Source organism: Chanodichthys erythropterus, chromosome 8 (genome assembly GCF_024489055.1).
Source record: "Chanodichthys erythropterus isolate Z2021 chromosome 8, ASM2448905v1, whole genome shotgun sequence".
NCBI classification, from domain to species: domain Eukaryota; kingdom Metazoa; phylum Chordata; class Actinopteri; order Cypriniformes; family Xenocyprididae; genus Chanodichthys; species Chanodichthys erythropterus.
Genome location: NC_090228.1, coordinates 38836006 through 38858352, shown reverse-complemented (window position 1 = coordinate 38858352; position 22347 = coordinate 38836006). Strand labels below are relative to the sequence as shown.

The 22347-nt window shown below is 42.1% G+C and overlaps 1 protein-coding gene across 1 annotated transcript in view; it reads left to right on the top strand.

Annotated features, from left to right (window-relative positions):
- Nucleotides 1-22347, top strand: part of LOC137025228 (tripartite motif-containing protein 16-like) — a 40835-nt gene that overhangs the window by 7333 nt on the left and 11155 nt on the right. Inside the window, exons 2-5 of the mRNA XM_067393252.1 lie at nt 2729-2824; nt 2911-3144; nt 17990-18149; nt 18301-18348. Of these exons, the coding sequence (XP_067249353.1) occupies nt 2729-2824; nt 2911-3144; nt 17990-18149; nt 18301-18348 (538 nt within the window). The remainder of the gene's footprint in view (nt 1-2728; nt 2825-2910; nt 3145-17989; nt 18150-18300; nt 18349-22347) is intronic.

The following is a 22347-nucleotide window of genomic DNA, read 5'->3' as shown; positions in this document are numbered from 1 at the left end:
GGTGCCGCAACAAAGACCTGTGACCAGAGCATTCCAGCAGAAGACAAAAGAACAAGTACAGACAAACAACCACGATGAAGATTTGTCTTCAGAATCAGAATATGATGAAGTATACCTGCCAAGACCCGTTGAGTTCGACTGGGAAAAGTTACTGACACATCCAGAACTGTCCACGAAACAATCCCAGCCAATCGTCCCCGAACCTGAAAGACAAGCTCAAGACCTGGCTGAGATAGAGACAGTGGTCAATGATCTTCCAAACATGCCTTCCAATGCTGATCCTGAAGTCAACGTTCTAGAAGGGGGAGCAGACATCAACCCCTATCCAGACACTCAAGCTGAGATTGAACAAGTTGAGCGTTCAAAAAGAGTCATCCGTCCAGTGGTCAAGCTGAGCTACGATGAACTTGGCAAGCCCTGTGACTACCCTGTGACAGTCTTAAGCCATGGAGTGTTGGTGGGAAGTGGACTCTATGGAGACTCCAGAAGCCGTCAATGTCAAACTCTCTGGTGCCACCCCATGGCGTTGTGTTTCACTTGTTCAAATCTGGCCTCTACCCTTGACTTTAAGGCTATTAGAGTCCTCTAAGGTTTAATTTGATGAAGGCATCAAAATTGTCTAGAAGGGGGCGGGTGTAGCCCAGTGGTAAACTCGGGTATTATAGTGTAAGGGAAACTGGGTGGGTTATGATTGATCCCTCTTATTCTCAAAACCCAGTCACATGACTATTAAAATGTAAACGTTTATTTACTTTAAATAAATAATAAGTGACAACTGATTTTCAAATAAGTAAATACTAATTTTACATGATTAAAGGGAGATTAATAATTTGTCATTTTATTTCATGACAGTGATTAAAACTAAAGGTTAAAGTTTATATTATTTTGCTAAATAATATTATCAGAGGTTTTATGCAGCTATCCTTTTATTACTTTATCCTTCCTGTGTTTATGTGACCAGTCATTTGAGTATTCACGCTGTATTGTCAGTAGTGTTTGGCTGCATGCACGTAAAAAAACATGGTACACGTGACTGGATAGAGCAACGCGGATGAGAAAGTGCTGGAAGCCGTTTTGTTCCTTGCTCGCTGTTTTTGCTCGGTCTCTCGCTGGACCCGTGGGGAGCACGGGGCGCTCGCATGTTTAGAGAGAGGAAAAAAGACGCTAAAAAGAGCGATTAAAGTCGACGAAACTGAGAGGGAGGTTCAGACAAGGGGACCGCAGATGTTTGTGACTGTGAGAAACGACAGACTGAGCGAGAGACGAGGCCGGCGACCCGTCTGACGGAGCGGACGCCGCGATTGGAGGTAGCCGAGCTAACGCTAGCTAGCCACGGCGGGTGCATGCGAGGCGGAGCTGTTGGTTCATCGCACCGCACCTGAGTATCCGGACCAGTCTTTTCAACGCTCTCAATGTTTTGTAAGTGTTTGTTCAGCGCACTCAATGTTTTGTGAGACCAAAACAGGCCTGCAACGTTGTTTTTTTTTTTTTTTTCGTCTTCGTTTGAATTGGTACCGTGAGTAAACTGGAACATGCGAGCATGTATGTGTGACTGGGCCCAACACTGCATTAGCTAACACTTGAAACAGGACAATTGACACGTTTTTGTAAAGTTCTCTGTGCATTCTCAATATTTAGGAAAGATATAAGGGAGGAAGATTTTTACACCCCTTATTTTTGTATAAAACGTGTGATTTAAAGGGATTAAGGTTATTATTTAATTGTTTGGGATATCTTTTGGTTATTTATTTTTGTACATTTTGTCAGACTTAGGGACTTTTATATTGTGTTTTAGGGGAAGTTTTATATTTCATTTGCCAAATCCTTTTGCTTCATTAAACAAGGGTTTTACCCATTTATTTTCTAAACTAAAAACCATCTCTGGGTCTCATTATTGTTAAATATTCCTGTCAAAAGGTTTTACAATTGAGTAGAAACTCATTAGGTGCACCTTCGTGGTATCCACCTGAACTATAAAGAACCCCAAGCACCCCCATTATCACGTATGTAACATACAGAGTGGTTGTATGGGTGCTACAGAAAGATGGGGAAAGCATAATAGGAGCCCTTTAAATATAATATTTTAAAATATTATTCTAATCTGGTATGACTTGCTTTTTTTCTGAAGTACACAAAAGAAGGTATTTTAAGGAATGTCTCATCTGTCCGTATATTGAAAGTAGCATAAAAGATCCATACAACTCCAAGGGGGGTAATTGACACTGCGTCCCAATGTGCATACTATCTACCTAATCCGCCCTAAATAGTATTGAATATTACTAATGTCACATACAATTTAGGATGGATAGCATGCACATTGAGATGAAATCTGAGTCTTCTGAAGCTAAAAGAAAAATAAAAAAATGGTGTTTATTCATGTGACATGCATGAGCCAGTGAGGTTTGCTGTTATTCATGTGTCACCATATTTAATTTGGGCTCTAGAAACAGAGACATTCTTCATAATATCTTCTTTTGTGTTCTGCAAGAGAAAATCATACAAGTTTGGAAAGATATGAGGATGAGGAAACAATGAAAGAATTTACATTTATGGGTGAACTATCCCTATAAAACTAGGCTTTGATGAAATAATGCTGGCACTTATGACTGGACCTATAACCTTATCATGCAAGATCTTTAACCCCTCAATCTCAGCACTGATACTGTATTCATATCTGTTTACTTGGTGATTTATGTGATGTTTCTCCTGTCATTGGTTTGTCCTTTAGCACCAGCTGGAGGAGATGCAGAGGTCATTCCAGCAGAAGATCCAGCAGAGAGAGAAAGATCTTCAGCAGCTGAGAGAGGCTGTGGAGTCTCATAAGGTGAGTTTGGAGAAGAAGAGAAGTTTGAGAAGTCTCAGTCAGGACTCACTGAAGCCACTGTATGATTGTGATGTGTGTCCTAACAGCGCTCTGCACAGACAGCAGTGGAGGACAGTGAGAGGATCTTCACTGAGCTCATCCGCTCCATTGAGAGAAGCCGCTCTGAGGTCACACAGCGGATCAGAGATCAGGAAAAGACTGCAGTGATTCGAGCTGAAGGACGACTGGAGCGACTGGAGCAGGAGATCAATGATCTGAGGAGGAGAGACGCTGAGCTGGAGCAGCTTTCACACACACAGGATCACATCCATTTCCTGCAGGTAACAGAGAACGAGAAGAACAGGATCATAGTGGACTTGAGCAAGAGACTCACAAAGAAACATTTCATGAGAGCAGAATGAGCCGTTGACTGAAGTGTTGATCTGTGTGTTCGGTTATTATATAATCATCAGTCAGACTCTCATCTGATCTTTTTCTTTTGAAAGAGACGCACTTACAAATGCAGTTCAGCTCTGGAAATCTCTTAGGAAACATTTTCCTGAAAGATAGATTGAACTTCCAGACAACAACAGTTCAAAGCTTCACTAATAGTTAAACATTTATTTATTTTTACAACAAGGTGAAATCCATTAACATGATGGTACCATCTTCACCCAGCTAAATTTAAATCATCTCTTTACCTTTTTTTTAACTACAAATTCTTTTTTTTTTTTTTTTTCAAGTATGTTTATTGAGCACCAAAATATAGAATGCATACAATAAGAAACAGTACCTATAAATATACAACAGTGCTCACATTTTTTCCAGTATCTCCCCCCCACACTTCCAACATAACACTATCCCTGTCCCCTACATGGGGTCCCAGACCCTGATGCCCCCCACTCCTAGATAACAAAAAAAAAAAAAAAGAAAAATTAAAAAATAATAAGTAGCATTGTTGTTAGTTACACTGTATGTCCAAAGGACATAAACATTTCACTCATCAGGAATGATATTTACAGAATCTATGATGGAAAGCAAGGGGTTCCAAGTTTTGTCAAATCTCCTCAAGGAGCCTCTAAGGGAGAACCTTAACCTCTCAAGTTTTAAGTTATGTAAAACTTCCTTAATCCATCTATCATATGATGGAGGTAAGGCTTGCTTCCAGTTAAGTAAGATCAATCGCCTAGCAAGCAGAGTACAGAAGGCCAAAGAATGTTGTGCTTCAGCTGTTAGAGTGCTGCCATGTGAAATACCAAAAAGGGCAGACAAAGGATTTGGGTTTGATATACAATGGTAGGCTGTGTGTAGAGTGTTGAAAATTTTAAACCAAAAGTCTGTTAGCTTTGAACATGACCAAAACATGTGAATGAAATCTGCAGGAGATTGGTTGCACCTATTACAGACATCTATAACATTGGGGTAGAACTTAGACAATCTGTGGTTAGTGTAGTAAGTCCTATGTATTAGTTTACATTGAATCAACCCGTGCCGTGCACAGATGGAAGAGTTATGGACTAGCTCTAGAATCTGGTCCCATTGATCTTCCTCAATGTGCCCCAAGTCCTGTTCCCATAGATCTCTGTTTTTTTGGGGGAAATTAGAGAGAGTGGAATCAAGAGCTTTAAAGATATGAGAAATAGCTCCTCTCTGATTGGGGTTTACTTTGAGAAGGGTGTCTACCAAAGTCTCTGGTGGTAGATTTGGGAAGTCAGGGTAATTTCTTTGTACAAAATGCCTAACTTGAAAGAAGCGAAAAAGGTGAGAGGCAGGGAGTTGAAATTTGGCTGATAGGACGGCGAAAGGCATGAAAATACCATTGTCATAGAGGACTTTGATAGCTGTGATACCTCTGTCGCTCCAGAGTTGAAAGGCAGAGTCCATAATAGAAGGTTTAAAACTATGATTGTGAGTTATAGGGGCAAGGATAGAGGGATGCTTCAGGCCAAAATGCTTTCTAAATTGCATCCATATTTTAAGCGATTGAGTGAATACAGGATTAGCGCTAATGTCAGTAGTTGACATTGGGAGTTGAGAGTATAACCATGATTGTAATGAGGTTTTAGAGGAAGAAAGTTCTACTTGGACCCAGGCTGGCTGAATGGCTGTGGGCTCGACTATCCAGTATAGGAGTTTTTGAATATTAGCAGCCCAGTAATAATGTAGAAAATTGGGGAGGGCCAGCCCCCCGGACCTTTTAGGGAGCTGCAATATGTTTTTCCGCATGCGCACTGGCTTATTACCCCAAAGGAAATGAGAGACTGATTTATCTACTTTGGCAAAAAACTTCTTTGAGATGAGTACGGGGATATGTTGAAATAGATAAAGAAACTTTGGGAGGATGGTCATTTTGATTAGGTTGACCCTGCCAGCTAAAGAGAGGGGCAGAGTAGACCATCTGCTAAAGTCTTCCTCGACTTTTTTAAGCAAAGGGTTGAAATTACTATTAAAAGTGCTTGCCAAGGACCTGGTGATGAAAATACCCAAATATTTGAAGCCTTGGTCCACCCACCTAAAAGGGGCTACATGGTTTGGCAGTTTACCTACAAGGTTGTTGATTGCGAATGCCTCACTCTTCCCAAAATTTAGTTTATATCCTGACAGTTGGCCAAGTTGTTTTAAAATATCTAAAATTACAGGAAGAGAGGAAGACGGGTTGGATACATACAAGAGCAAGTCATCCGCGTACAGTGACAGCTTATGTACCGTACCTTGACATGTAATGCCCTCAAATTTTTCTGCAGATCTTAGCCAGATAGCCAAAGGCTCGATGGCTATGGCAAACAATAAAGGGGATAGGGGACACCCTTGTCTCGTGCCACGGTGAAGTCGGAAAGAGGGTGAGAGCACATTGTTTGTTTGTACAGATGCTACTGGGGATGAATATAACAGTTTAACCCATGATATGAAACCTGAACCCAAACCAAATCTATCCATCATTTCAAAAAGAAACCTCCACTCTACCCTATCAAAAGCTTTCTCAGCATCCAGCGACACCAATATCTCAGGGGTGCTGGAGCTGGGCATGTTCAGAATGTTTAGGAGTCTTCTGGTGTTGTGAAATGAGTGCCTCCCCAGCATGAAGCCTGTTTGATCTGCTGAAATGATCCCTGGCAAAACCTTCTGAAGGCGGAGGGCTAAGATCTTAGCTAGAATTTTGTAATCCACGTTTAGTAATGATATAGGTCTAAAGCTACTGCAAAGTAAGGGATCTTTGTCCTTTTTTAGGAGAAGAGTAATTGTGGCAGGGTTGGAGGAAGTCTGCCAAGTGACAGGGCTTCATTATACATATCACTTAGAACTGTAGAGAGAAGTGGGGCAAATTTCTTGTAGAATTCTACTGTGAATCCGTCTGGACCGGGCGATTTCCCACTCTGCAACGTAGTTATCGCTCCCATGATCTCTGCTGTAGAGATTGGCATAGCTAAATTCTCTGCTAGTCCCTGATCTATTTTAGGGAACTCAATAGAACTTAAACCACTTGTTGAACTGGTGTTAGGGTTATCAGAGGCATATAGTTCAGAGTAGAATTTAGAAAACGTTTCATTAATAAGCTTTGGGTCAGTGGTAGTGGTGCCTGATGAAGATATAATACTAGGAATAAACCTAGATGCTGCTGCAGCTCTAGCTTGCTGGGCAAGAAGTTTACCAGCCTTATCCCCCGACTCAAAAATTCTTTGTCTCGACTTAAGCAGTTGCATTTCTGCATCGTTTGATGTTAAAAGGTTGAATTCTGTCTGATATTGTAAACGCTTCTTATAAAGTGAGGGGTCTGGGTTATTTGCATAGCTATCATCAATTTCCAGAATTTTTTGTGCTAGCTCACTTTGTCTAGACCTGGCAGTTTTTTTGAGGTGGGCTGTGTAGGAAATTATCTGGCCTCTTAAATATGCCTTGAGGGACTCCCACAAGGTGCCCCTCGCAATGTCTGGTTTGTCATTTATTTCAAGAAATAGTTCAATGCTTGATCTTAAAGATTCCACCAGAGGGTCGTCGGCAAGCAAATTTGAGTTAAATCTCCATGGTTTAAAAAAACGGTTGTGATTGGGGAAGTTTATGTCTAGAGACGTTGGAGCATGGTCTGAGATCACAATGCTATGGTAATCGCATGATAAAACATTCGACAACAGTCTGTTATCTATAAGAAAAAAATCTATTCGAGAGTAGGTGCGGTGGACATGTGAAAAGAAAGAAAATGATTTTTTTCCAGGGAATTTGAGCCTCCATGGATCAGACATACCTAGCTCTTCTGCAAAGGACGCTAGTAGCTTGGCGGATTTAGTAAGGGAATGCGGTCTAAGAGACGATCTATCCAAATCGGCATCTTGCACAAAGTTAAAGTCTCCCCCAATGATAATATGATGTGTTTCAATATTAGGAATAGAAGTAAAGATTTTTGAAACAAATTGCTCGTCATCCCAATTTGGTGCGTAGATGCTGGCCAGGACAACTTTAGTGTGACAGAGTGTCCCTGATACAATAACAAACCGGCCATTTAAGTCTGTAATAACATCATCTGCTTCAAATAGAATATTATTTTGGATCAAAATGGCAGCACCCCTGGCTCTTGCACTAAATTTGGAGTGATATACCTCGCTGAACCTACTCCTTTTTAAGCGCATAATCTGACTTGTAGGTAAGTGGGTCTCCTGCATAAATACAATATCTCCTTTCAAATCTTGGAGGTGGGAGATAATCTTATTTATTTTAGTAGGTTGGTTTGCCCCTTTGACATTCCATGATATGAAGCGAATGTTATTCATTGTTTGTCTACTTCCCATTGAGACAAAAGTAGATTAAAATTATAGTGTAGAATATGATGTGCTTGACCAAAAAAAAAAGAAAAAAGGGTACTGCCCCCCCCCCCCCACACACACATACAAAACCACCCATCCACCCAAGCGCCCCCTCCCCCAAAACAAGTAATCTACTTATCAAAATTCTTCCGGAGCTCCTACCCCTTTAAACCTCGCACTCCACCACACGGTCATATGAACACGTTATTTAACTAATATTTCTTTCAAAACACCTCTAAATAATGACTCAGATTTTCCCCTTCCCTTCTTCCTCCCCTCTCCTTATACATTTCATGCCAGCATGGACAGCTGAGTTATTGATACAGTCCAGAACAAAAGAAGACACTTTACTGCAACTCAGACTTGCACTCACGGGATAATCCACATTACTCATTGTCCATGTGTTGACTGTTACATAGCCCATAGTCATACTTATTTCAAACAGGGGTTACATTGAGATGTAGGTTAGAATGAAATTAAATATATGCATGTAAGTATATATATATCAACAAAAACATCACACAGAGAATAAAACTGCCTACCTGCAAGCCCATCAGACCAACTGAGAACATAATTTAACTGGGCTACCAGTCATATCCGTGCATGTGAGTACAAAGAAGAAGAAGAAAAGAGAAACGAGAGAAAAAAAAAAAAAAAACCCCAGAGTCAAGAGTACCATGAGTAGCAAGATGCCTCTTGTAGGGATCAGTCACCACTTGCGATCAATGATCCGGATTTCTGGTATGATGCCAAAAACTGTTGGGCTTCCTTCACTGAGAAGAGGCGTCGTCTCTCCCCGTCATCAGTCTTAATAAACAGTCGCGCTGGATATAGCAGTGACGGCTTGAGTTTGAGCGTAAACAGCTGACGCATGACTTCTTTGTACTCAGCTCGTTGGTCCATCACCTCAGGACAGTAATCGTCGTATAAGTACACTGACTTGCCATCGTATTTTAGGTCGTCTCGCTTCTTGCGGGCAGCGCGAATTACCATGTCTTTGGTCTGAAATTTATGGAAACAAATGATCACGGCTCTAGGTTTACCCCCTTCCGCCGGTTTGGGTCTCAGCGCACGGTGAGCCCTATCAAGCTCCGGTGGAGAAGTCAGCACATCTTGGCCCAGTATGTCCATCAGGAGATTAGAGAAGAATACTGTTGGTCGTGTTCCCTCCACAGATTCAGGTATCCCGATGAGACGCACGTTGCACCGTCTGCTTCTCCCCTCCAGGTCAGTAATTTTGGCTTTCAATTTAGCGTTGTCATCGGCCAAGTTGGAAAGCTGAGATTCCAGTGACTGCATTTGATTCAGCCCAGATTCCAGGTCAGAAATACGTTGTTCGTGATTAGCGATCGTGGTCTGCACACCGTCTAATTTCGCGTCAATGACCGCAAGTTTGTTTTCAAATCTGACGGACAGTGAGTCAGGCTTCGTTAACAAGTCTGCGCGCAGTTCCGCTAGCATGTTAGCCAAAGTAGCATTGTCGATAGCAGAGTCCGGTGATGCAAGTTCTTTCTTTGATTGTTTGGCGGCTTTAGACATAGTTGCTGGCTAGGACTGTCCAACTACTATTTAAAAGGCAGTTATAGCGAGGTTAAGATTAAACTGACTGAATAATACCAAAAATAGAGATTGTGTGGTCGGAGCTTGGAAAAACACTGCTACTCCATCCCACTCGCTAACCGGAAGTCCCTAACTACAAATTCTAAGTAATGTTTACCAAAATCAGATAATCTTCAAACCTGCTGAAACCTTTTAGAATAATTTTCATGAACACATTATTGAATTTGACAGTGAAGTCCTCAAACAGGAAGTGAGGCTGTATATTAGGGATGCTTCAGCATATTTGGACCACAAAACCTGACCTTGGCATCGTGTCCTAAGAGTCCTTGTGAATTAGCAACTAACTGCTCAAAAGTTATAAATAATGATCAATCTACTCATTGCATTTGAACTGCTTTTCGTGATCAAATCTACTCAATCCTGCCATGTGACGCCATTTTTTTTTTAAATTATTATTATTTAACAGGGACCATGCACAACACAAATGTTAGCTAAACAGCTAATTTGCATTTGTAGTCCCTGGGCAGGATGACATAAAATTACAGTTACATAAAATTACAGCACTCCATTACAATCCAGAAGATCAATCACAATATCACAGATTATAATATCAAATCAGATTTAAAAAAAAAAAAAGAAAATCAAATTAATGATCACTTGATTGATTTTTTTAAGCCATATTTTGAGTGCAGTTTTAAAAGTACTAAATGTTGTACATTCTCTAACATGAACGGGCACCGAATTCCATCTTTCTGCTGCTCTAAATGAGAAAGCTGATTGTCCAAAGGCAGTTTTCTTAAATGTAACTGAACAGTCACCTCTAACAGATGCCCTGGTTCCCTTTTGAAAGGGAACTCGCAGTGCATCCTAGAACGCTTATGGGGAATGCCCTCGTGTGACAGGTGTGTGAAACGATAGTCGAAGCATTTCAAGCATTGTGCTGATCCGTGTCCAAGATATCTGACGCACAGGACTTATGCATTGACTGCCTGGGTGAGGAGGATGTGCGTTCAGTTCTCGAGGGATATTTTTGCGTTCATTGTGAGTGTCTGCCTATTCTCGAGGTAAGAGGGACAGGCATCTGCACCTGGCAGCTCGGGTTCTTCTCGCGCCGAGGCCGAGAGGAGACTCAAGTCGTGGGGCTCGCAGGTGGAGCACGCCGAAAAGTTTGAGAAAGGCGTTTCTCTTTCTCGTGATTCGGCGGCTCGGGAGAGTAATCTGCTCGACGAGGGTGCCATTTCTCTGGCATCCTCTGGTTCAGCAGACAGTGCTCTTTTGGTTTCAAGCCACACTGAAGAGCAGATGATGGTTGTTGAGGGCAGTGAGAGTGTTTCATCTGAGTGTATGCTGAGCTGTTGGATGTTATGGCACGTGCCCGCGACAGCTTTAATCTGCCCAAGGCACGCTCCATAACATCCAATTTTTCCTTAGGTTGTAGTGATGCGGTTCTATTTGACTCTCTGCTCCCTTGAGCTCCAGTTCTTCATGACCTGTTTTTGGGTAGTGTTTTTTTTTGTGTGTGTGTTTTTTTGCTCTGTTGAGCATGTTTGCCTCCCCTGTTGTCAGGGTTGCTTCTGGTCGGGGGGCTGCCTTCTGCATTAGACTAAGAATGCGAGTAGCGGGCCCTGCAGCCTCCTCTCCTCTGTTCAGGTTGTTCCTTTACTCCATTGCCATTGAATTTTAGCAATGTTTGAGTATGTAGTTCCCTGCTAGTTTTTAGCATTTAGCACAGTGACAAGCATTGAGCTTTTGTTATTAGCCTCCCTGTGGTCGCTTTAAGCATTGTAGGCTTCCACTTGCTTTTAGAGTGTGCTCTTTGCTGAAGCCTCCGCTCTCTGAGCTTGGTAATCTCGTTGTGAGTGGCCCCTTTATTTTTTTCAAGTTTTTGGTTCAAATGGCTGGTTTACTTGGGTTTCTCCTTGTTGAGGCCGCTATTCATTCGGAGCTAGCTCCTTTGAGTCTCTCTGAGAACCCTCTGGATCTCTCTTTCTATTCAAGCTCTATGCATGCTTTACACCTATACTGCTCAGGTCGAATGCATTATTCTCCTTCCTATTGGTAATTGGAGTTCGCTCCCCTAGAGCTCTAGCATTGGCAATCCAGGCCTGCGGCAGTGTTTTTTGGGAGTAGCAGGCCCTTCTTGAGGCCTCCTCGCCATTCTAGTAGCATTATGTTGTGCTTCCCTTTATTTAAGGGTAGACAGGCGATATGCTGAGCACATGGCTTGTGTTTGCTGTGCGAACGAGTATTCCAAGCTTGCAATATATATTCTCACGTCTAAGTAGTTGGCTCCTCTGAGCCTCCTTGTGTACGTTATCTAGATGGTGTTTGGTTTCACTCTCTGTTTACCTCCATCTCTGAGCTGTTCAGATTCTCCAGGCTACTTCTGGGAATCCTAACCATTTTTGGTGCTGTTTCACAGCTCTTTATTGTTCAAGTTTGACTTTGCTCGTCCCGGTCGAGCTTAGTTCTCCCCTTATGTTTTTGGGTCATTAGGACTTGCTCCCGAAGACTGGTTGCAAGGTAGAAGGACTCTTTTGAGGCCGCAATGAAGGATCTGTATTAGGCTGTTGATACTCCCTTACTGTTTGAGTTCGGTCTATATGTTAGGAGTATTTTCTGTCTCCTACGATATTCCAGTCTCTGTTCCTCCCCTGGCTTAGGTAGAGTACCCAGTTTAAAGTAATTTGCTGAGCTCTACTCCCAGGGATGCCCATCTCTGTTCTGGTGAGTTTGTTACTGCCCTTTTTTGCAGTTCCTCTCACAGGGTTTTCCTCTCTGAGGACGTTTGTGGAGATTCTGTTCTTTCAGACAGATTGTTGGCCTGACTAGCCCTTGGTTGGGCTGGTTCGGCCTCCCTGGTGGCCCTTGGGATTGACTTTTTCCCCCTGGTAAGTGACTGGCCAGAGTCCTCTCGGTTCTCTGGCCATTCTCCCTTAAAGGAACCCCTTCTTTTGAAGCTGTTGGTTCCAAGCCTTTCAGCGGCCTTGGCAGGCCTTCACTCTGTGGAAGCCTCTTGAATGGAAGGGGTCCCTTTTGAAAGGGAATGTCTCGGGTTACGACTGTAACCCTGGTTCCCTGAGAACAGGGAACGAGACACTGTGTCTCATTGCCATGCATCCAGGCTGCCTGCTATAGTCACTTCAGACGAATAGCAGACGACATGTTCTCTAGGTGCCCTAATATACTGTCTGGTCGCACTAGTATTACATCATAGGTTGTCGCCAATAGGATTGGCGTGAATTGACTATCGTTTCAGACACCTGTCACGCGAGGGCGTTCCCCATAAATGTTCTAGGACGCAGTGTCTCATTCCCTGTTCTCAGGGAACCAGGCTTACAGTCGTAATCCGAGACATTTTCCTAGAATTGTCCTTACAGAAAGTCACACATTGTTTAAGAGGTGATGGTGCGAGATCATGAATTAATTTATACATCAAACACATATCAGCAAAAAAAAAAAAGACTGTCAAATTGTCACAGAAATGCCAGGCTCCAACATCCGCCAATCACTAAACACTCCCTCTCCCAAGTACTGATCACTCACACCTGCACGCAATCACCTCAGCAATCAGCCCGCATATAAAAGACACTCACACACACTCACTCACTGTCCGGTCTCGTTCGCACTAAGGTCTCTTCCTGAATGCTTACCTCAAGGACTCCTGTTGATACTTACCTGTCTCCAGTGCTTCCCAGTCTCCTAGTGTGTCTCCATCGTGTGTGTGTGAGTGTGTCCAGTCTCCCAGCTCTCCACTGCTCCAGCGATCTTCCACGGATAACCACCTGCAACTTACAAAGGACAGTATCAGTACTCATTCGTCACTCAGTCACTTTAGCAACGTCTGTTTTGCTCACCTGTGTTCTACGATTCATCTGCTTGTTCAATACATACCTAAACTCTGATCTTCTGTCTATGACCCATCTGTACTGTAACAGAAGACCGGACCAAAACCGTAGATGCAAGCATGAGTCATCCCAATCCATTCCAGGACCTGGCAGATGCATTACGCCGAACACTCATCGTGCACCCTGCACCCACACCGAATTCACCAGCCATCACTTCTGCAAACACCGGCATCACTCCTTCGCCGCTTCTGTATGCCAGTCCCATGGCCAAACCAGTGTCCTACTCTGGTTCGGCGGAGGAATGCAACGGTTTCCTCCTCCAATGCTCACTTGTCCTGGAGATGCAACCGCACAGGTTTTCCCACCGAACAATCCAAGGTGGCGTTCCTGATCACACAACTCAGCGGTAAGGCTCTACTTTGGGCTGATTCCATCTGGACCCAAAAACACCCAGCGACTCAGTCATATTTCAAAGAGGTGTTTGGAAAACCTTCTTGGGATTCTGCTATCAGTGAGAAACTATAATCTTAAACAAGGATCAATGTCTGTTAATAAATATGCTCTTCAATTCAGATCTCTGGCTGCCAAGAGTGGATGGAACGAACAAGCGTTGCTTACCTCATATCGTCAAGGTCTGGATCCACAAGTGCGGTTGCATCTCACTGCATACGAGGATACCATCAGGCTTGAAAGGTTTATCTAGCTATCCATCCGTTTCGCCACTCGTATGCAGTGTGTATGTCTTCTTATGTCTCGAAGAGCACCAGGGCCAGTCGAAGCTCACCACCATCCTCTGCCAGCCAGACTCCGTCAGCCCTCCAGAACCAGCTCATGAACCCATGCAAATTAATTCATCTCGTCTTACACACGCTAAACGGCAGAGAAAGCTGACCCAGAACCTATGCCTATATTGTGGTGCTCCGGTGCTACGTACCAGATCCAATCAATAACTGGTAAACCTGTAAGTCCACGTCAAGTGAGTCGGAGTGTCGGTCAACTACTACTTCAAGTTGTATACTTCATGTGGAGAAAATTTCATTGCTGGTTCTGGAGGAATCCACCGCTGATGTGATCCTAGGGCATCCGTGGTTGGAGCAGCACAACCCCATCCTCTCCTGGAAGACCGGCGAAGTCCTGAAGTGGGGCGACACCTGTTTTAAAGACTGTTTCTCTGCACTCCCTGTTCTAAGATCTCCTAGTTCTGACCATCTTCCTATCTGTGCTACATCCATCGAGAGTCCACTGGAGAAACGTTCTGTGGATATTCCATCCTGTTACGCCCCCTTCAGTGACGTTTTCTGCCCTACGAGAGCTTCCAAGCTGCCTCCACACCGGCCATGGGACTGCGCCATCGATCTGCTTCCGGGTGAGTCAGTGCCCAGGGGAAAAATATATCCCCTGTCCATCCCAGAGGAGAAGGCCATGGAGGAATACATCGAGGAGGCCCTGGCTCAAGGCTACATCCGTCCATCAACTTCCCCTGCTGCTGCTTCTTCGTGGCAAAAAAGGACGGAGACTCGCGGCCTTTTATCGATTACAGAGCTCTCAACAACATCACAGTTCAGGTTCCCCCTTCCTCTCATCCCAGCTGCCCTGGAACATCTCCGTGGTGCCACTGTATTCACCAAGTTGGACCTCCGCAGCGCGTACAAACTCATCTGGATTTGCGAGAGGGACGAGCGGAAGACCGCCTTGTCACGCCCACAGGTCATTATGAATACCTGGTCATGCCCTATGGACTTGTTAACGCCCCCTCTGTATTCCAGGATTTCATCCACGAGGTGCTCCGGGAGTTTCTCCACAAGTTCGTACTGGTATACATCGATGACATTCTTATTTACTCCCGGAGCATGGCCGAACATCGCCACCACGTTGCGGAGGTCCTGAAGCGCCTGAGAGAGTTCCATCTATTCTATTCTATACTCAGTGCAGTTCCTTGGTTACAACATCGACAGCAGTGGCATCCGGATGGACGAGGGGAAGGTGGCCGCCATCAAGAACTGGCCAACTCCCACCACTGTTAAAGAACTTCAACGTTTCCTTGGCTTCACCAACTTCTACAGACGGTTCATTCAAAACTACAGTTCCATCGCTCATCCTCTCACCAGCCTCCTGAGAAACAAGCCCAAGTCTCTGTCCTGGACAACATCTGCCAAAGAAGCCTTTAACACCCTGAAAGTAGCCTTCACAACCACTCCTCTCCTGGTACATCCTGATCCTGACAACGCCTTCGTAGTAGAAGTGGATGCCTCCACAACCAGAGTGGGAGCGGTCCTGTCACAGCAGCAGGGGACCACCTCCATCCATGCGCCTTCTTCTCCTGCAAGCTCAACCCGGCGGAGGTGAACTACGACATCGGCAACCGAGAACTGTTAGCTGTTAAGCTGGCCCTCGAGGTGTGGAGACATTGGCTGGAGGGAGCCAAACATCTGTTTCTTGTGCTCACAGACCATAAGAACCTGGAATATCTTCGAGTTGCCAAGAGACTCAATCCACAGCAGGCCCGCTGGGCTCTCCTCCTCACCCGCTTCAATTTCACCATTTCCTACAGACCCAGATCTAAGAACACCAAGGCTTTTTATTAACGTGAATTCATCATCACTTGATGAATTTAGTAAGAATCACCCTGCACATAAAAGACACTCACACACACTCACTCACTGTCCGGTCTCGTTCACACTAAGGTCTCTTCCTGAATGCTTACCTCAAGGACTCCTGTTGATACTTACCTGTCTCCAGTGCTTCCCAGTCTCCTAGTGTGTCTCCATCGTGTGTGTGAGTGTGTCCAGTCTCCCAGCTCTCCACTGCTCCAGCGATCTTCCTCCGATAACCACCTGCAACTTACAAAGGATAGTATCAGTACTCATTCGTCACTCAGTCATTTTAACAACGTCTGTTTTGCTCACCTGTGTTCTACGATTCATCTGCTTGTGATCTTCTGTCTCTGAGCCATCTGTACTGTAACACAAATGTCAATAATGTATAATTTTTAATAATAATGCAATGATAATTATTTGTTTTTTTTTTGTCTAAAACTTTCACAGCTTCTTTATACAGAGTATACAATGGTTTTAAAGTTGTTACACTTGTTTGAGACCAGCTTCTAACACAGTAACATAAGTGAGGAAGAATCATTGTGTGCATAAGTAATTTAGCAGCAGCCAAAGGTAACTGATGCCTAATATTCTTAATATGCTTGCTCTAACACCTCTAGAAACCTTTTTTTATGTTTCTTAAAATTTAAATTCGAATCTACAATCATACCCAAATATTTAAAATCTTCAACAATATTTATTGCTTCTCATTTAATTAAAATATCTGGTTGATGCTCATCAGTTCATCAGTATATTCCCAGTTTTACTCACATTAAGAGTAAGACAATATTGAGTTAACCAATCTGAGACATTATTCAGTGCAGCAGTAAGTTTGATAGCAGCTTGTTCTTTTGTTTTAGCATAGGTACAGATAACTGTATCATCAGCATACATCTGAAACTGGACCTCTGGACATACAATAGGTAGATCATTAATATATAAACTAAATAAAATTGGTCCAAGAGTCAATCCCTGTGGGACTCCAATAGTGCAGTCAAGAAAGGATGGGTATATGTTATTAATTCTTGTACATTGTTTTCTTACATTTAGATATGATTCCATCTATATCATTGTATTAATAAAAATAAAAAAAACTTTGACAATTTAGATAAAATTACATTATGATTGACAGTATCAAAAGCCTTCTTAAAATCAAGGAAGACAGCACCAACAACACCTCCTCTGTCAAGACTGGATTTAATTTGTTCAACAAAGTAACAGTTTGCTGTCTCTGTAGAATGATGTGCCATAAATCCAAATTGCATAGGATGTAGTGGATAATAGCCAAGATTTAAATACTCTGTTAAATTATTACAGACTACCTTTTCAATTACTCTGGAAACCACTGGAAGAATGGAAATAGGTCAATAATTGGCTACATTAGTAGGATCACCAGTCTTAAATGTAGATGCTCTTAATGCTGACTTCTAAGCATTTGGAAAATAACATTGTTTTATTGATAAATTAACCAAATGAGTAATGGATGTGATATGAACATTTATATATTTTTTAACAAATAAATATTCACAACCAAAATCATCTTTAGCCCTAGAACTCTTAACCTGACCCTTATTATATTAGACTCAGGTACTTCAGAAATATTAATAACAGGAGAATTATAATTTAATGATATAATATCTCTTATACTATAACAATATTTCTTACACTAAAACCTTGTGCTAAATCTTGAACTAAATCTATAAAAAAAATTATTAAATTCACTAACAATTTATGCTTATCTTGAATTAAATTTTCCTGTACTTGTAATTCAGTATCTTTACCTCCTTTGTTACCATTTTTCTTTCGTACATTGATATTTTCCCAAACTTGTCTGCTATTTCCCTAAGCATCATTTATAAGATCAAAGAAGAATTTCGCTTTTGCTTTTCTCAATTCCTTTACAACTTTATTATGTAAACACTGAAATGTCCTTCTGTCATGAGCCAGCCCAGATTTGAGTGCTATTTTTAAAGCATGGTCCCTCTGTTTCATTAACTTCCATAGCTGTTCATTTAACCAAGGTAAATTCTGTTTATTTCTAGAGAATGTAACATTCTTACTAAATTCGCCTTTAACCTTATTCATTGTGGCCATTAAACACTTAGAAGCATCATCTAGATTATCTGTAGACAGAATGTCATTCCAGTTAAATTTTTTACATTTCTCTTTAGATTCATTTAGCAATTGTTTTGGTATAATATTTAGCAATCTTTCTTTCTTACACCTCTAACATAATATAATGAATATGAGAAGAATGAAGCTGATGCTGTGAAAGTGCTGGATTGAGGAGAGTGACTAAAGATCAACAAGAGCTGCTCAAATCTGACAGCAGTGCAGGTTATTGACTGAAGTGTGGAGGTGATGAGCTTTGATTTCTGTTTTCTGTAGAGTTTCCAGTCTCTCTCAGCTCCTCCTGAATCCACAGATGTAAATGACGATCCCTTCAGTTCTCTCTCCTCTTTTGATGGAGTGAGAGAATCTGTCCGTCAGCTGAGAGACAAACTGGAGGATTTCTGCAAAGAGGAGCTAAAGAAGATCTCTGACAGAGGTAAAGTCCTGGAGATTCATCTGCTCTCAGAAATGATCCCCCATCATCTCATATCATGTAGAAGATCATATTAGAAATGTCTTAGGAACGGATGCAGGGATAATTTTCTCTTGACATGATAATCACTCTTTATGTCTGTTGATTTCCACAGTCACGTTCACCAACATTGTTCCCAGAGCCAGGAACGACTTCCTACAATGTAAGTCACTAAGAAAACAAGTAGAAAAACTCATGAAGAGTGTTCATGTTCTTCCTGTAGAAGGTGAAAGAAAACATGACTGAAGAGTTTTATAGTTGATCATGTAAATTAACTTTTTTCAATGGGGGCTGTACTATCCCTTAAGGGGGTGTTCGGAGAACATTGGGGGTCGCTGGAAGCAATATCTTCGAAAGGTGTTCCTGGGAGGTGTTTGTTTAAGGCGCATCAATGCCAAAGACTTACAAGATTTACCTTTTTACCACTATTTTAACCTTTTCTTGGGTTAAATTCAGTTTTTGCTTGCGTGTGCTTATATAAGTATATAAAAAAATATTAGGATGCAAGTTATTACCTTTTTTTAGAATCACTCTTTTGAAATCACTTTTTGTTTTTGTCGAATAAAGGAGACAAAACATTACAGATTGTCTTTACGAGCGGTCACGCTTACGGTTGCCAGATTCCCGAATTTAAACCCCCTATCAGAGCTTTTCTGTTAAAAGAACACATTTTCCTTAATCGTTGCTATCTGGCAACCTCGAGCCCTCTCTACACTGAGGAAGAAGCGCTGATGATCTGAAAACACAGAGAAGCAAACTAGTTCAGCGTTCTTCATTTGAGATTTTCTACTTAAATTAAAGTGTATATTGTGCTGCTCGTTTACTGACTAAATCTGGGACCAGAGTGTAGGCTGATATCCAGCAGTGGCTCTCAAACTGACGTACGCGAAAAGTGCCGTTCATTTTATTATACTCCACCAAAGTAGAGTACGGAAAACGGAACATGTATTTCTAGCAGGTAAAATGTTGTATATACACGTCATTCAATCAAATTACCTCATCTTTCGCGGTCAAAACTGACTGCACCCACACAAGCCAGCATTGCGCTACATTAGTACTGTTTTCGACAATATAACCTTTGTAAAAGTGGGGATTTAGTACTTACTAGCATGAAGAACAAATATAGACATAGACTGCATGTAGATTTAAGATTAAAACTCTCTTCGATAGAAAAACATACCCTTCTGCAAGTTACTGTTTTTAATGTTGATCATATTACCAACAAGAATATTGCCCGAATATAATATAATATATAATATCCCGAATATTGATTTTATACAATAGTTCAACAAACAAAAGGATATTATTAAGTGATGTACATTTTAAACAGCATTGTCAGTATTTTTTCTCTATTTTGCAACGAGAGCCACAGCAGAACTGTAGCACACAAGCTGTGTTTCGTGAACGAATCTGTGGCTTTGAATGGTCATCATTGTATTTATCGAATTAAAAAATATATATATTTAAGGCATTATTTATTTAAAGGTAAAAAATGCACTGGAAAAATCAATTTAAGAAGGCAAATATTGTCCCTTAATGGAAATGTGTAACTGCAGTCTAAGTGGAAAAGAGAGGGTACACAGAACACTCTAGAAAGTTTGAGAAACACTGAAAGAGGATATGTACAATTGCACAAGTGCTACTGCTAAGAGTGCAATGTCAATACAGCTTACAAGCTTAAATGAATTGGTCTAAAGAGAAAAAATTATAATGACAATTTTGTCTAAAGACTACATATAAAATAGCTATCAAAATTAATGTTGGTAACTGTAGTTTGACTAAAAGTAATGACTAAGACTTGACAAAAATGTGATGACTTTTCGTCGACTAAAACTAGACTAAAATATGAAAGACTAAAATGACTAAAATGTGACTAAGACTAAGGAGCATTTTCGTCTGAAGATAAAGACTAAGACCAAATCAAAAATGGCTGCCAAAATTAATATTGATCAGTTCATGTGAGTACAGTGGTTCAAATTTTAATATTATAAAGCGACAAGAATATTTTTGGTGCACCAAAAAAAATAAAATAAATAAAATTATTTAGTGATGGCCGAATTTCAAAACACTGCTTCAGGAAGCTTCGGGGCATAATGAATCATCGTGTCGAATCCGCAGTTCAGAGTGCCAGAGTCACATGATTTCAGCAGTTTGGCGGTTCGACACGCAATCCGAATCATGATTCGATACGCTGATTCATAACACTCCGAAGCTTTGATCTAGAGAGGAAATGTCATTGCTCCCTATGCAGGCCTCACGGAGCCATAGAATTTCAACAAAAATATCTCAATTTGCGTTCCGAAGATTAACGAAGGTCTTACGGGTCTGGAACAGCATGAGCGTCAGTAATAAATGACAGAACTTTCATTTTTGGGTGAACTAACCCTTTAACTGGAATTGACTGTTCGCAAAGACCCCTTTAGTCTCAAATTTCAAATTTTGGAATTTTTAAAGAAATTTAAACAATAAAAAACATTTTGTGGTTCTTTTCTGTTGTGACAGATCGCTGTAGCTCCTCAGTTCAAGCGGCTCATGAACCGATCATCTCTTCCTACTAGTTCATTTATAGCATCAAATCAACATGAATGAACATAATAAGGAATGTTGTTTCAACTGCGGAAAGATGTCAGTACACACCATTTTTCAAGTTCAAGTCCACTGATGTCAGTCTACTAACTCCACTGACTGCTTTGTTGGACAAAATGGTGGATTTGGGGTTATGATTGGTTAGATCGCCTGTCAATCAGACCCTAGGTGAAGGGTCAATTCATCAACTGGCCACTAGGGACAGGCTCCAAAAAAGAGCAGAATTGTTAGGTTACTTGCGTAACCCGGTTCTCTGAGAACAGAGTGAGGTATCTCATTATGGGAAATGCCCATAATCAATTGCCTCCACCATCCAATGGGAAAGGTGCTGTGAGGAGATCAGCTTACCCTTACATTGAGTGGCCCATAAAACGAATAACTAATCATTCTTCCTAAATGATCGTGTCCTGTTTACATAATAGCATAATGCTCGTACAAAGTGTGCAATTTCCGCTCCTCCTCCGAAGAAAAAGGAGGGGGGGGAAAGGCACGCAACTCCAAAGCAAAGCAGTTATAAGCTGAATCACAGACTTTGGGAACGACAGCCGGGTTAGGCAGCAACGTATCCTTGCTGTCATACGGATGAAAATTCAAACACGTCCAAAGAACCGACTGTAACTCACCCACTCGCTTAGCTGAGACTAAAGTAGTAAGTAAGTAGTAAGAGTTTTCAGAGATTAATATCAACACTCTCCAAAGGTTCAAATGGAGCCAGAGTTAAAGCATTCAGAACCATGGACAAGTCCCATAATGGGACCATACGCTTAGATACTGGTCTCAAACACTTCACTCCCTTCATAAAACGGCATATAAGAGGGTGGGAATGCGTATAGCAACACGTTCAGCCACGGGTATGCCAGTGTATCCATACTCAAAGGCGCATTTTTGTCCCTGAGAGAGAAATACAGCGGACACTTTGTATTTGTCTGCAAGGCGAAGAGATCTACGGCAGCCTTGCCGTACATCCCCCAAATATGATCCACCACCTGTGGGTGGAGTACCCATTCTCCGTATAACGGGTTGCCCCTTGAAAGGAGATCTTCCCCCACATTCAGGACTCCTTGTACGTGCAGCGAGCTGAAGTGTGCAGCGCCCCAGACAATCAGTTTGCGCGATAGACTGTGCAATTGCAACGAATGCATTCCCCCTTGGCAACTGAAATATGCCACCACCGTTGTGTTGTCTGTCCTGACCAGAACAAGAAACCCTTCCAAGAATGGGAGAAAATGATTCAGGGCCAGAAAGACTGCCATCAACTCTAACATATTTATGTGACGTTTGCAAAGCTGGGGCGTCCAGTGGCCGTTTACCGAACTGCCCTGAAAAACAGCTCCCCAGCCCAACAGAGACGCATCAGTTGTCACTACTTTTCTCAGCGACACGCTTCCCAAGGGAACCCCTGTGTGGAATAAGTCTCTCATTTTCAGCAAGCCTAGCAGGACCACGGACAGCAACAAAGCCATCATGCCCAAAAGGCAGAGACAAGTCCTGAGCAATACCAATCTTCCCCTGCGAAACTGGGCAAGGTACTGATAAAATGCCATTATCCTCCTTTCTGAGAGCATAGCGCGGCATG